This window comes from Excalfactoria chinensis, chromosome 5, assembly GCF_039878825.1.
Source record: "Excalfactoria chinensis isolate bCotChi1 chromosome 5, bCotChi1.hap2, whole genome shotgun sequence".
NCBI lineage: Eukaryota > Metazoa > Chordata > Aves > Galliformes > Phasianidae > Excalfactoria > Excalfactoria chinensis.
This window is the reverse complement of record NC_092829.1, coordinates 43566121-43578829: the sequence shown is the minus strand read 5'-3', so window position 1 is coordinate 43578829 and position 12709 is coordinate 43566121. Positions and strand designations below refer to the sequence as shown.

General features: G+C 41.3%; 1 protein-coding gene across 5 annotated transcripts in view; it reads left to right on the top strand.

Moving 5' to 3' along the window:
• The window catches only part of LDLRAD3 (low density lipoprotein receptor class A domain containing 3), a 109441-nt gene that overhangs the window by 50873 nt on the left and 45859 nt on the right, over nt 1–12709 (top strand). For 4 of the 5 annotated variants that reach the window (XM_072339211.1, XM_072339215.1, XM_072339212.1 and 1 more), the window contains 2 exons: nt 3138–3263; nt 6723–6857. In XM_072339211.1, coding sequence (XP_072195312.1) covers nt 3138–3263; nt 6723–6857 — 261 coding nt within the window. The remainder of the gene's footprint in view (nt 1–3137; nt 3264–6722; nt 6858–12709) is intronic. The other variant, XM_072339213.1, reaches the window with a different exon arrangement.

Genomic DNA, 12709 nt, shown 5'->3' with positions numbered 1-12709 from the left:
TCCGTAACTGAAGAAGTTTTGTTGTAACCTTCTAGTCGTGTTTGAAGATCTTGTAGTGAAGTCAGGCATGTCAGAATTCCCTTTGTAAAAGGATATTCATATATACAGTATGCAATTTTATATAGTATATACTCTCTCCTTTTTTTCCCTCTACTGTTCATCATATTGCTGAGAAATAATAAAACAGATTACAACTCTTGAAAAATACTTCTGTTTCACACTTTATGCCCTAAAGTTAGTAAAATGGTTTTCTATTAATACTGTAGAGCTGTGCCTGCAAGCTGTTAAATCTGTGGAAAGTACAGCTGGTCCTGACTGGAAGTTACTAATTTATTTATTTTTTTAAGATCCTTAAAGGAAAGGAGTGAAAGGATTGATTGATTTCTGCATAGCATAAGGAGTGAGTTCACATACTTGCATACATGACTGCCAAAATGGTTCTCTTGAACTTAAGCAAATAAGTCTGGGGGGAGTGTTCGGCAAGCTTATACTATAGCCAGCAGTTCTCTGTGAGAATCTTAGCCCTGTTATTTGGGCCTGATTTTTTTTTTTCAGTGTAAATACTGTTTCATGATAATGTTTCACTCCTGGGGTTGGGGCATATTAAAAAAAGTGCGGCCATCAGATTGAGGGAGGTGATCTTCCTATTCTACTCTGCACTAATGAGGCCACATCTAGAATACTGTATCTAGTTCAGGGCTCTCCAGTGCAAAAAAGATAGGGATCACCTAGAAGTAGTCCGGCAGAGGGCCACAAAGGTGATAAAGGTCCTGGAGCATCTCCCATATGAGGGCAGGCTCAGTAAACTGGAAAAGAAGACTGAGGAGGAAACTGATTAATGGTTATAAATAAAGGCTAATGGAATGGTTGGCTGGAAGCTTTATAGTCTCCAAATTCAAACTCCAAATCACAGGAACCATAGAACAGCCTGAGTTGGAAGAGACCCACGAGGGTCATTGAGTCTAACTCCTGACTCTACCCAGGACCATGACAGCTGCCCTGAGGAGCCTGTTCCAGCCTCTGGTGAAGAACCTTTCCCTAACCCCTACACTGACTCACCCTGACACAGCTCCATGCTATTTGCTGGGGCCCTATCACAGTCACCAGAGAGCAGAGCTCGGTGCTGCCCATCCACTCCTGTGGGAGCTGCAACCACCATGAGGCCTCCCCTCAACTCCTTTCTCGGTGGAACAAACCCTAGGAAGTATTAAGAATTGGACATCTCTTTGTGGCTAAATGTTAGGGTCACACTTTCTCAGCAGCAGTTTGGCTGGCTGGCTGGTGTGTCAAATGCGAATATGGACTTCTTGCTTTGGTGACAGGTGGGGAATTTGTTCTTGAAGCATTTGTCCTGATGCCTTTGTTTTAGACTTGGGGCATGCCACTGCCTCAGACCTTCTGATTACTGAATTATTTAGCTGAGATCAGGCTGCCTCAAGATTCCCGCACAGAAGTTTCTCTTTGAAGTTTGGTAAAGAATTAAGGGTCTCAGGTGTCTCGGCTGTGGGTTTTGCATTGCTGGTATTGTTGAGCACAGGAGCTACTTCAGGGTAATTTATCAACTTGTTTTTCTACAAAGTAATGGTTCACCTTTTCTTTCCAAGTGAACCTTGGATTCTCTTCAGAAAATGTGGTAGGTGAATACATCAGCGATACATCCTACCTCCTACTTCACTGAAAACCACTGATATAATCAAAATAAATAACAGTTACAAAAATGCGGGAGAGGAACTTGTGGGAATTTGCTTTGGGAGGATACTAAATCAAGCGTGAGTTACTATTGCTGTGGTTTAAGGCTGTTTATATGCACTCTGCTGAGTGATAGAATATGGCTTTGCTACAGCCGTGTTTCGTTTTTAACCCTGGAAAAGAGGATCCCTTCCACATTAATGTTGACTCTTCTTTCCCCCACTTGGTGTGTGTGTGTATATATACATACCTTTTCCCCCCCTGCATTTCTTCTGTTGTTTCTGACTTTGTCCTGGCCTCATAAAACTGCCCATTTCGATGTATCGATCCATATGGGTTCATAGAAAGACTGCCTGCTACTTATCCAGATCTATTTAAAAAAAAAACAACAAACAAACAACAAAAAACAGGAGCTGAAAAGGCATCTTCTTTATTTGGTGCAGAAGTAAGAAGAGAAGCAGAATTTTACTCAAAAGTCCTTAAGTTAGAGAGCTGTCTACTTTTCTCTTGTTCTCCTGTAAGTGGTCCACGGATGGCACTATGGCATGTTGGCAGTGTTCAATGCTCACCTCCCTGCAGTCAGCCGGGCTTTTGTTTTCAGGGGACTTTCTAGCCCATGATTCATTGTAGAAAATGAAATTGTGCTAATCTGGGGGGGGGGGGGGGGGGGGGGGGGCGGTGAATAAATAAATAAAAGGGAAAAACAAGCAAACAGTTAAATTTATTCAGGGCTGATGATAGCACAGGGCTGAATTGGCGCTTGCCTTGAGCAATGTAGTGGAAGCATCTGCATTACTCTAGCTGAGGGCAGCGTTCTCTTCTCCCTGCTATGAAGAGTTGCTGTGCAGTGAAGTAAAAAAGAATATGAAGTACTAGGGATCAAATGGGGTTCTGTAATCGTTTCTTAACCACATTTTCATGTTATTGTTAGTATTTAGTTTTATGAATGGCTGTGTGAGTGCTATGAAATAGATGCGGTTTATGTCCTGAGGAGCTTTATAATGAAAGCTGTATGATGGAGAGTTGTATAGTAAGAGATGCAATTCATGTTCCTTTTGCACCTAGTTTCATATAAATTGTGCTAACTAGAGGAACTGTTAGTTACAGCATTTTCTTTTCTGAATTTGACTTTTGCAGCCTTAAAAATGCTTTAATGGAGATCTCTTATGTTTCCTATTATTCTCACAAAGGCACTAACTCACTTCATATCTCTGTATTCCCCCTTTCCTTCTCCAGCTGTTTCCTGACTCTTTGTTCACCTGTATTTGCCCACTTTGGTCTCCAGTTCCCAAATTCTCCGAACCTGCTGCCGTGTTCATTAACCCTGTCCACCTTGGATTCTTTGCTTCTGGGCTTCCCAGAGCAACCTGTGCTGCTACTGAAGTGTCTTTAACCTTTGTAAGACATTCCCCTAATGTTTGCAATCTTCTGTGCATTTCTTCTCTCAGCGAAAGCCAAGTCCAAATGTGGTGCCACCTTCTTCCCCTGTGCCAGTGGAATCCACTGCATCATTGGCCGCTTCAGGTGCAATGGCTTTGAGGACTGTCCTGATGGCAGCGATGAGGAAAACTGCAGTAAGTATCTGTCTGCTTCCCAGTGAAGGCATTTTGTTTTCTTCCAGCTAATTGAAGACAGGAAGCACTAGTTAGTATTTATTTTGAGTCAGATAACCTGTGTGATCTGTGTGCCTTTTTTTTTCTCTCTCACAGAATCTCTCAGTAGCATCAAAGTTTGATAGTGTTAATAACAGTCAAATCTGGCTCAACGGGAAATGTAAACTTTAGTACTCCTCTCTGAAGAGTCTCTTCAACCTTAGTGTTGCCTGATGCAGGCACTGCCTCCTCTGACTTGTTACAGGGCATGTTTTCATGGCTGTTGGTTCAGCGTCACAGGTGGCAGTTCTGCAAAAGAGCGATCATTTCTGCAGCTAGCAGTTCGAGAGTGGTGGTAGAGTGACATCCAACTTCTTTGCAAGCCACTGCATTTCAAAATGGCAGGATGGCCTAACTAAGGCAGGCAAGGTTTTACCTGCTTTCGTTTCAGTTTTGGTTGTGTCCAGTTTTCACTCACGCATACACAAACACCGCATCTTTTTCATGAGTACGTTCTCCAACTTTTCCTCATTTGCTGTGTTTATGTATTTATTTATTTTGCCAAGCAAAGTGGGTGATTTCTTCAGTGGAGTTTTTCTTCTGACTGGTTTTAAGATGTGTCATTTCTGAGCCAGTTGTTGGGCTACCTCTTGTTCTTCTGGCTGGTCAGCACGACTCTCAAAATCTTTCCTTTTATTGCTGTCAGTGATAGAAAATCTCATGTAGCATTTACATTGCAAAACCAGGCCTTGTTTAAAAAGGATTCAATCAACAACAGTGCTTTTTTAATAAGGTCCAGCTTTGTTTTGTTTTGTATGTAATGTCTGCATGTTATGTTAAGACTTGATTGTAATTTTGAAATTAGATTTGAGCTGTATGTTTGCTTTGAACGGGTTCTCTGTATTTCAATGTAATACGCATTTGTCAAATATTACAAATGAGACTTAAAATTGTTTATTTGCTTATTTCTGGTCACTGGAGAAGATTCATCGGTGCATTTAGGCTTCTGTACATGTTCTCAAACAACAAAAAAAGCCAGGAAGGGGTTATTTAGTAAAACAGGATCTTTAAAGGAGAGGCAGGTTCTCAAAATCAGAAATGTCTGCCAGCGCATGAATTTGAGCCCCTGAGCTGTTCAGCATCTTGCAGCAAAGTCACGGCAGAGATATCATTTGAAGTATGACTTCACACGGACTAAAACCCTGTTGTGTGGCTGCATAGATCTGTTGTATCTGTAAGTCCGGCAGGGATTTATCATAGCAGTAAGGAAAGGTTATGTTCGATCCAGCAGCCCTGCTGCTATTACCAGGAGCTGTTAAAAGCCCTGATGTTGCGTGGGTCTGTAGGCGGAAGCCTGCAGCAAATAGTCCTCCTTCTCTTGTTGGAGCAGGCTGGGCTTTTCCTTTTAATATCATTTAAAGGTCAGGAGGAGGACAACAGACACCAGCTTTCAAAGATAACAAAAGGGGAGATCTTTACAGAGATGTATCACTGTCTGCTTCTAGGAGGACTTGCATTTCTTGTTTGTGTGCCTCCCCCACATGTTGAGGTCTCTATGGCAGCATGAACAACCTTTAAAGGTGCCATCTGTTGCTGGTCGAGACTCTGCTTTGGCTCCTGGGAGGGCCATAGCGGGGTGATAGCACCTCAGCAGAGGATGAAGTTAGTGAAAGAAGATTGAAGGCTAAGATTTTATGGTCGTTGGGTTATGCTTAAATGAATGGGCTAGAAAGAGGTTTTGATGAATGTACTTTGAATATCCTTGAGGTAGTGGGCTGACAAATGGCAGGTTTCACTTTAAAGTACACCACCTTGGAGCTAGTTACGAATTCCTTAATTTCCCATGTGCCTGTGGCATGTAGCTCTAACAAGGCCTTAGGGCTGATAACAGGCTACACTGATCTTCCTTTTCCTCTGTGCTATTGAAGTACATGCATAGTATTTTCCAGCACATCTGAGTGTCTAGTCACAGCTTTGCTTGTAGAGAAACAGTGCTGTAGGTCCTAAAGTGACCTGCAGAATCAACATGCTATGCAAGTATGCAGCAGTTACAGACCAAAAGAGATTTTGCATGTTCGTAGTAAATGTGCTTCTGGGGAGCTGGAGGAATTGCCCGGGGAATATTTGATATGTATACTGGGATACTGCAGATTATATGCACAGAAGAGTTTAAAGTGTGTTTTCTGCTGTTGCTTTTTTTTGTTGTTGCTTCTTTTTTGAAAGACTCTTTAAGGGCAGCTCTTACTTAAAAGAATAAAAAAATAGGAAGCCGGTGAGTATTTGGGAACTGTAATCCCCTTTGTTATTGTGGTGGAGAATCACTTTGAAGCAGACAAGGCATCTAAACAGCTTTTTAAGATTTTCAGTTGGAATGCTGCATTCAGTTTGAGTCACCTCATTATCAAAAATTGGCAGGAGTTCAGAGAAGAGTGACAGAAATTATTAAGGGACGGAGAGATCGATTCATGAGAAGATATAAATTATGCATATCTCAGCCAACGCGTGACTACGTAGGAAGATAAGGCTGTATGTGAAGAGTGCAAACATTGTTGAGGGGGGGATTATGTAGTTATGTTTGCTGAAGTATAGCTAAGAGTAGAGGGATGAAATCAGGGATGAGAAAGCAAGATGAATATCAAGGAAATCTCCTTAGCAGTGAGACACATTGAATCTGTGATGTAATCTCCTAGAAATGGAGAAAATAGTTCTGCTTGAGGCTTTTATATGAGACTATATGTAGCAGCAAATAAGCTGTAGGATGCTAGGTTTAGAGTGAGTGAAGAGTGCTCTTCTCAAATGAGTCTGCTTAAATACTGTTTTGCTTTTGCTGGGTGTGCATTTACGTAACTCACAGAGCTGTATTTTGTGAAAGGATTTTCTGAGTGCACTTTCGTTGTAAAAATGAATTTCAAGTTCAAACACTGAGAATTTGAGAAATGCCAACATTGCCATGGTATCAATTAAAAAGTATGGATGGGGATGGGCAAGGTGGAAAAAACAGAACTGGAGGTAGATTAAACACTGCTGCAGTTCTGAGTTTGGATTGCTGGCTTATAAAACTTGAGCTGAACTGACTTTGTCATAGTGGGAAGCAATAGGCGATGTTTCTGGTAGGCGGTGATACCCTCCATACAACTTGAGGTGGGCAAAAGCTGAGCATCTAGCAGCAATTGTGATGAAGGTTGTCATGAAAGAGAGCAGAAGGATTACTGTGACTAAGAGTAGACTAAATCTCTGCTAATACTAGTGAATCCTGCATGATTTAGAGATCTCATCTCTGTCTGCTTAAAGAGGCAAGGTATGTTTGATTGCCAAGTTACTCCCATATATTCAGTGAAGTGACCAGCTGTTGAGTTGTGACCTGTTGTCGTTAATTAGCGAAAGGCTATTTCACTGCATAAGAGAATATCTAATGAAAGATCTCACTTTCTCTTTTCACAGCAGCCAATCCCTTGCTTTGCTCTACTGCCCGATTCCACTGTAAAAATGGTCTTTGCATTGATAAAAGCTTTGTGTGCGACAGTCAAAATAACTGTCAAGATAACAGCGATGAAGAAAGCTGTGAAAGTCCTCAAGGTAGGAATAGACTCTTCTTCTATTAAGCAGTATTTATACCAACTCTAGTTAACGGATTACAGATGTAGAAAATGTGTTTCTGTTGTTGCCCGGTGTCGACTCGAACTGTGGTTTCCTTATCCTGCAGTTACTGAGAGTGAAACGTGTGTGCTTTTCAGTATCAATGCTCAGAAGATTGGTATCTCTCCTAGATTAATTGAAAAAATCACTTTTGCTGGAAGTGTTTGTGATCTGTGATCACAAGAGAGATCCAAAAGAGATGGGTTGGACCCAGAAAGATCAGTAGTAAAGTTTAAATTTGAGGAAGTTTGGTGGGCTGTTAGTTTGCCAGTTGAGTAACTCTGGGTAGGCTTTAAAGCCTTAAGCCCTCTTTGCATTACTACTTTCTGCAGGGTATGTTTCACTGTGTGACAAACCTACAGTGAAAGAATATATTCTTAGCCTTCCCTGTTTCAGTATTAAGAGTACAGTATGAAGTCAGGGAGGAAATTTTTATTACTGTTTGAAAATTGTGTGTGAGTCTTATGAGACTCTCAAAACACCATCTCAATCATTATTTTTTTTTTCCCTTTTCAACTTTTTCTATAACTACATGCAGCATTTCTTTTTGTAACTCAATACCACGGTATTTTATAAAATGAGTGACTTGAGGCTGGCAAGCGATGTCTGTCAGGCATCAGCTGCTAAACCTTTTCATGTTGAGTTGCTACTGAGAGCCCAGAGCAGGAAAAGATGGAAGTCTCGTTGGATGTTTGCTGGGAAATTGCAGTGTGCTTGGGCCTATAGAGAACATAGCACATGAAGAGAGAGATAAAGGATGGTATGAAAGAAGGTGAAATCTGAAAAATGAAGGCGAATGACTTCAATATTTAGGTGTTCTGATGATTTAGCCCTTCATGAAAGAGAAAGTAATTCTGAGCTCAACATGGTGATAAATATCCTTGACAACTCATAAGGGAGGAGGGAAAACAAGCAGCAGCAATGTCAACAAAAAAGAGTTTACAGCAACGGTATGTGATGATGTGTTCTGTGTGGTTTTTCTGCTTAACCTATGAGCTCTTTCCTTTGGCTCAAGATGTAAAAGCTGAACGGGTCATCCTCTTACTTGCCAGGGGTGCATCACGTGCTGGGAACATAAATCTGCCTGGATGAAGCCCCAGAGAGAGGCCTGGCCTGCTCTGGTGTTGCGGTTGTCTTGGGGAAGGATAAGAAAAAGGACGTTTTGAGCGCCTGGTGCTCTGTATTGCTGCTGCAGTAGTGCTGCTGTGTTGAGGGGTGAATTGTTTTTCACTACAGGCCTAAGGCAGCCTAGTAAGATTAATGCATGTGGTAAGGTTTTTTTGTTGGGTTTTTCTTTTTTTGGCATCTGAAGCTTAAAGCAGCAGTGTTCTTTTCCAAGGTTGGGATGGCTGCTTCCTCTGCAGATTAATTGGCTGGATTGCCTCCAGGTTGTTTGTTGTCATGACAATCTGCTTTTGGAAGTGACTGTCAGGCTCAGGAGAAGAAAAGAGCTGTATTTCATGAAGCTGTTACTTTATCTTTGGTCCTTCTGGAGAAGTCAGATTATTATGGGGGAGCTAAGCAGAGTAATTCTGCCTCTTTCTGTACATGAAAAAGCCCCAGACATGGAAAAAGGAATTCTCTTTTATTAGATTAGAGCAGAAAGGATTTGTTTGTATGAATATAAATATGTGCTTAAAAAAAAAAAACAAGTCCAAGTACAAGATTGGGAATAAGGAGTGAAATTCTGGTTGTGGTGAGTGCGTGTGGTTGTCCTATGGCAGTTCAAGAGCTTCCCTGAATTGCCATGTCCTCATCTGTCAGTGTCTGATGCTTGTATACCTGTCTTTCAAAGTGAGGATTAAACACTGTATTGTGCTCAGCTCCCCATCAGAATGTAAATTAAGATTCCCTCTGGAGTTTGCAGCTATGGGTATGTCAGTCCTGGCTCCCAAACGCAGCAAATACTTCGTGTTAATTGAGATTTACAGGCTACAGTGGACAGAGTCTTTCATTTCTCACAATTCTTTCTATAGCAGATCTAATTAGCATAATTACAATGAGTTTCGTGTTAACACAGCACCCAACAATCCTGGTCATTAACTAGAACTCAAGTGTTCTGGTTACTTAGGGACAGAGCAAAGCACATCTGTAGGGCATTGTAAAATCAAGATAGAGGATTTTCTTTCCACTAGCCATGTCATCATGTCAAGTGTAGTAGTTTTAATTCAGTGTAATTGAGTTCAGTCTGACACAGGAGATTGCCCTTGTGTGCTATTTTCCTACATAAAAAAATTGTTGATTTAGCAATTACTAAGCTTCTGAACCTCTCCCTGTAGTATGGTATTGTCATTATCACCGTTTAACAGATGGGGAAGAAAAGGCACAGATCAGCTAAACAAAATGATCCCAGAGTAACATCCTGGCTGGTAGGAGTAGAGCTTCATCTATGCTTGTCTGCTTCAGGGGAATGTTGTGAGACTTAATCAATGTTTGCAAACTGTTTTGAGATACTAAGATAACATGTGGAATAGAAGTGTGAATTATTAATTGGTACTTTGCTCTCCTTCTGCTCTTGGGTATACTGACAAGCTTTTTAAATTAACACCTCTTCCTACTCCTCCATGAACTTCAAAGGCCTCCTTTATCCTGCTGTCATTACTGGAAGGCTGCAGTAGCAAATTGGTTTGGTTTGTGTCAGATACTCCTTCATGCATGAAAGACCTTTCATTCAAGAATGGTCACTGCAGACTAGGAAAAGAGAAAGTAACCCCCTCCTGCAAAATGTGTTGACCTGGATTTGACATGAGGCGTATAACTGACAAATAGTAGCTTTGCTAGAACACTGCATTTTGGAATGAACCTGAAGTGATGAGTTTTTAAAGATTAGTTTTAGTCCTAGATAGGAGTAGGTATATTTGGGGATGAGGTAGGAGACAAGTGCCACAAGATTTACGTACAAAAGTGAGGGGAAGGTCCAATTTTCCAAGAGCAAGTTGTTGCTCTTCTTTCCTGCACCACTTGTAATCCAGTGTTGAATGTTGTACAAAGGTTTGTATGTCCTGAGGAAAGGGACAGTATAAAAACTTAGACCATGACGGTCTAAAAGTGAGTCAAATAATTGGGAACTGCTCTTGTTCCCAACAGTGATTATTTGTAGGCCCTGTAGGTGTTGTGATAATCCTCCAAGCTGTTCCTTTAATCTGTCCCCAACTACACTCTGGTCATCACTGATTTCCAGCGCTGAAGTGGAATGGCCAGACTTTTCTAGTCTGTTATATTTATCCAGGTAACGACTTGAGATTAGGACTGGATGGAGGGTATAATTGCTTGCATTATCCACACTGTCACATATATATAACTCATGCAGAATTGCTCTTTCTAGGGCTTTGTTCTAGTTCTGTTTTGTGGATCTTAATCCAGGAAAGTCCCTCCTACCCATCTGCTTTTTTCCTCTGATTGCCCGGGGTCTCTCCCACGTGTTAACTGATGGTGGTAAACTTTCCTAGCAGCAAGATTGGCCTTCCAGTCATAGGGGGATTTCCTGCTCTGACAGCAGTCTGCTGAACTGCAAGGGAATATTTTTCAACAGCTGTATAAGTTTGTTTGTTTGTTTTTCCACCTCTAGGACTGTACTTAATTTATTCCCTTAATTGCTTTTTATCTACATGTATTTTCACAGCGTTTCTTCCTTCAGCTTCTCCTCCATTTTGTGCTTTTTAGTCTAGAAAGATTTACCACCAACAAAAGCATACTGGCTGTTCTAATTCAAACTCCTCTTCCTTCCATGGCCCTTCTTTTCTTTCCCACTAAGGTTGCTAAAATCCTTTATTAGCTTTAACCACGTTGCCTAGGAAAAGTTTTTTATTGCTGCAAGTCATTCACGCTGGCCGAGCTGGCTTCAGAAATGTTGCTCCAGTTGTCACCCTGCAGTTGTTAGTAAACAGTACCACTGCTGTCAAGTTATACGTTACAGGTTTTGCAAGTGTCCGAAAGCTGATTCATGTTCTACATTTCTACAGTGTTTTTGGTAATGGCCTCAGTTGCATGTGTAGGTTTTTCATGTTTGCATAGTTTTCATTGAATTTTTATTAGGATTTTGATATCCCACAGCATTCGAAAACAAATTTAGAAGCGTTCATGGCTGTCAGATGATTATATAAATTGCTTGTATGAAAACAGGCAGCATATTGAATCATTAAAAAATCTGACCCTGTTTCAAACAAACTGACAGCCAAGTGGTGCAGACATACTCTAACTTTCAGTGAAATATCACAGTACCTGATTTATAAAACACAAAGATCTTCCCACTCCATGTGGAGCTTACAGTCAGCCCTTTGCATGTGGCAAACTGAGATTCTGGAATTCCCAAGTGCTCTGGTATCACTTATACTTCGCTAAGCATTGTAGTCTGATCCTGGCTGCGCACATTTCCTTGTATCAAGTCTCTCTTTGACTCATTATTGACTCAGTCTGTAAGCTGAAGCTCCACTGGCAATTATTGTGCATCAGCTTAGCTCAATTCAGCCTACAGCTGGAACTTAATACTCAGAGGCAGACTGAACAGAAGCAGAAGCTCAAGAAAGGATACAAATAAAATGTCACTGAATATTTTATTAAAAAGAGGCTATGCCTGGGCTCTCTAATAGCTTTGTTTTCTTAATGCTTTCTAGATGGAGGTGTTTCTGTCAACTATGAATTGCTTCTTTCCTCCATTCCTCTGTTCTCTGATCAAGCTCGGGATTCCTTCCCTATTTTGACTTCATAAGATTATGTTTGATAGGGCTTTTATCAAGAGGCAAATTGATGCATCTGTATAGAGATTAAAAGTTAAGATGGACAGCTGGTACAAGTATGTATGCAGCTGTAACAAAGTGGTAGACAGCGGTGACTTCAGGCCTCCAAATTAAAAAGAAATTTGCTTAAAAGAGTGTTGGTGCATCTGGGGGATGTCCTGATTCATCACCAGTCTCCTGTTCATCCTGCTTTGGTAGGCTGAAGCTGAAAGCAGTTACAGCAGCTGATGACATGGTTAGTGTAAAAGTCAGTTATATGACCTTGATTAAATCTTAGACAAGTACTGTGTCACTGTGGGCTCACCATGTTAAAGACAGTAAGGATGGGCACCTGGTCTTGGGTCTGCAGCTTGTACGATGCCTGTTTTGTAAGCAGGGATTACTTGAGGATGCTGTATAAGCCCTCCCTAAAGGCACAGTTCACTCTAATGATGGAGTTTTGTTTTTTTTACAGTAATGCATTATTGGACCCCTGCTGTAATCTGGTGGTTGTTTTGTTGTTGTTGTTTGCTTGGTTGGTTTTTGTGGGTTTTTTTCTCTTTTGTTGGTGTGTCTGTAGTTGGGGTTCCTGTTGGGGTACTAAGTTGTCTTTGTAAGCATTTATGAGTGCATTCAGTAGTTCTGAGTAGATGGAGTGTTCTAGAATAGCTGAGTTAGGCCTGTAGGTTAAGAGTTAGCGAGCGGGGTGGTTTAGGTAGGTGTGTGTACAGGTTCTCTCATGTGCAACGGGTTTTGTGTAGCGGGTGTACGCGTCTGCACGGGATTTAGGATGGTATATAAGGAATATGACGCAGCAATAAATTGAGAGAAGACATCATGGCATCCATGTTTGTGTCTCTCCCCCGGACAGTCGAGGTCCCGGGATAAGTCGGGTTAATTGGCGGATACGTCAGGTTCCCAAACTAGTTATAAAAAATATGAGTTAGAAGCCAGCCTTAGTTTAGCTGCTGTGCTTTCAGACAGGGGAGCTGGAAATTGGTACTGGAAATAGCACGGTTTTTTGTCACCTGTGCAGAAACGAAATAAGAGCTCTTAACAGTTGTGTCTAGATATTCT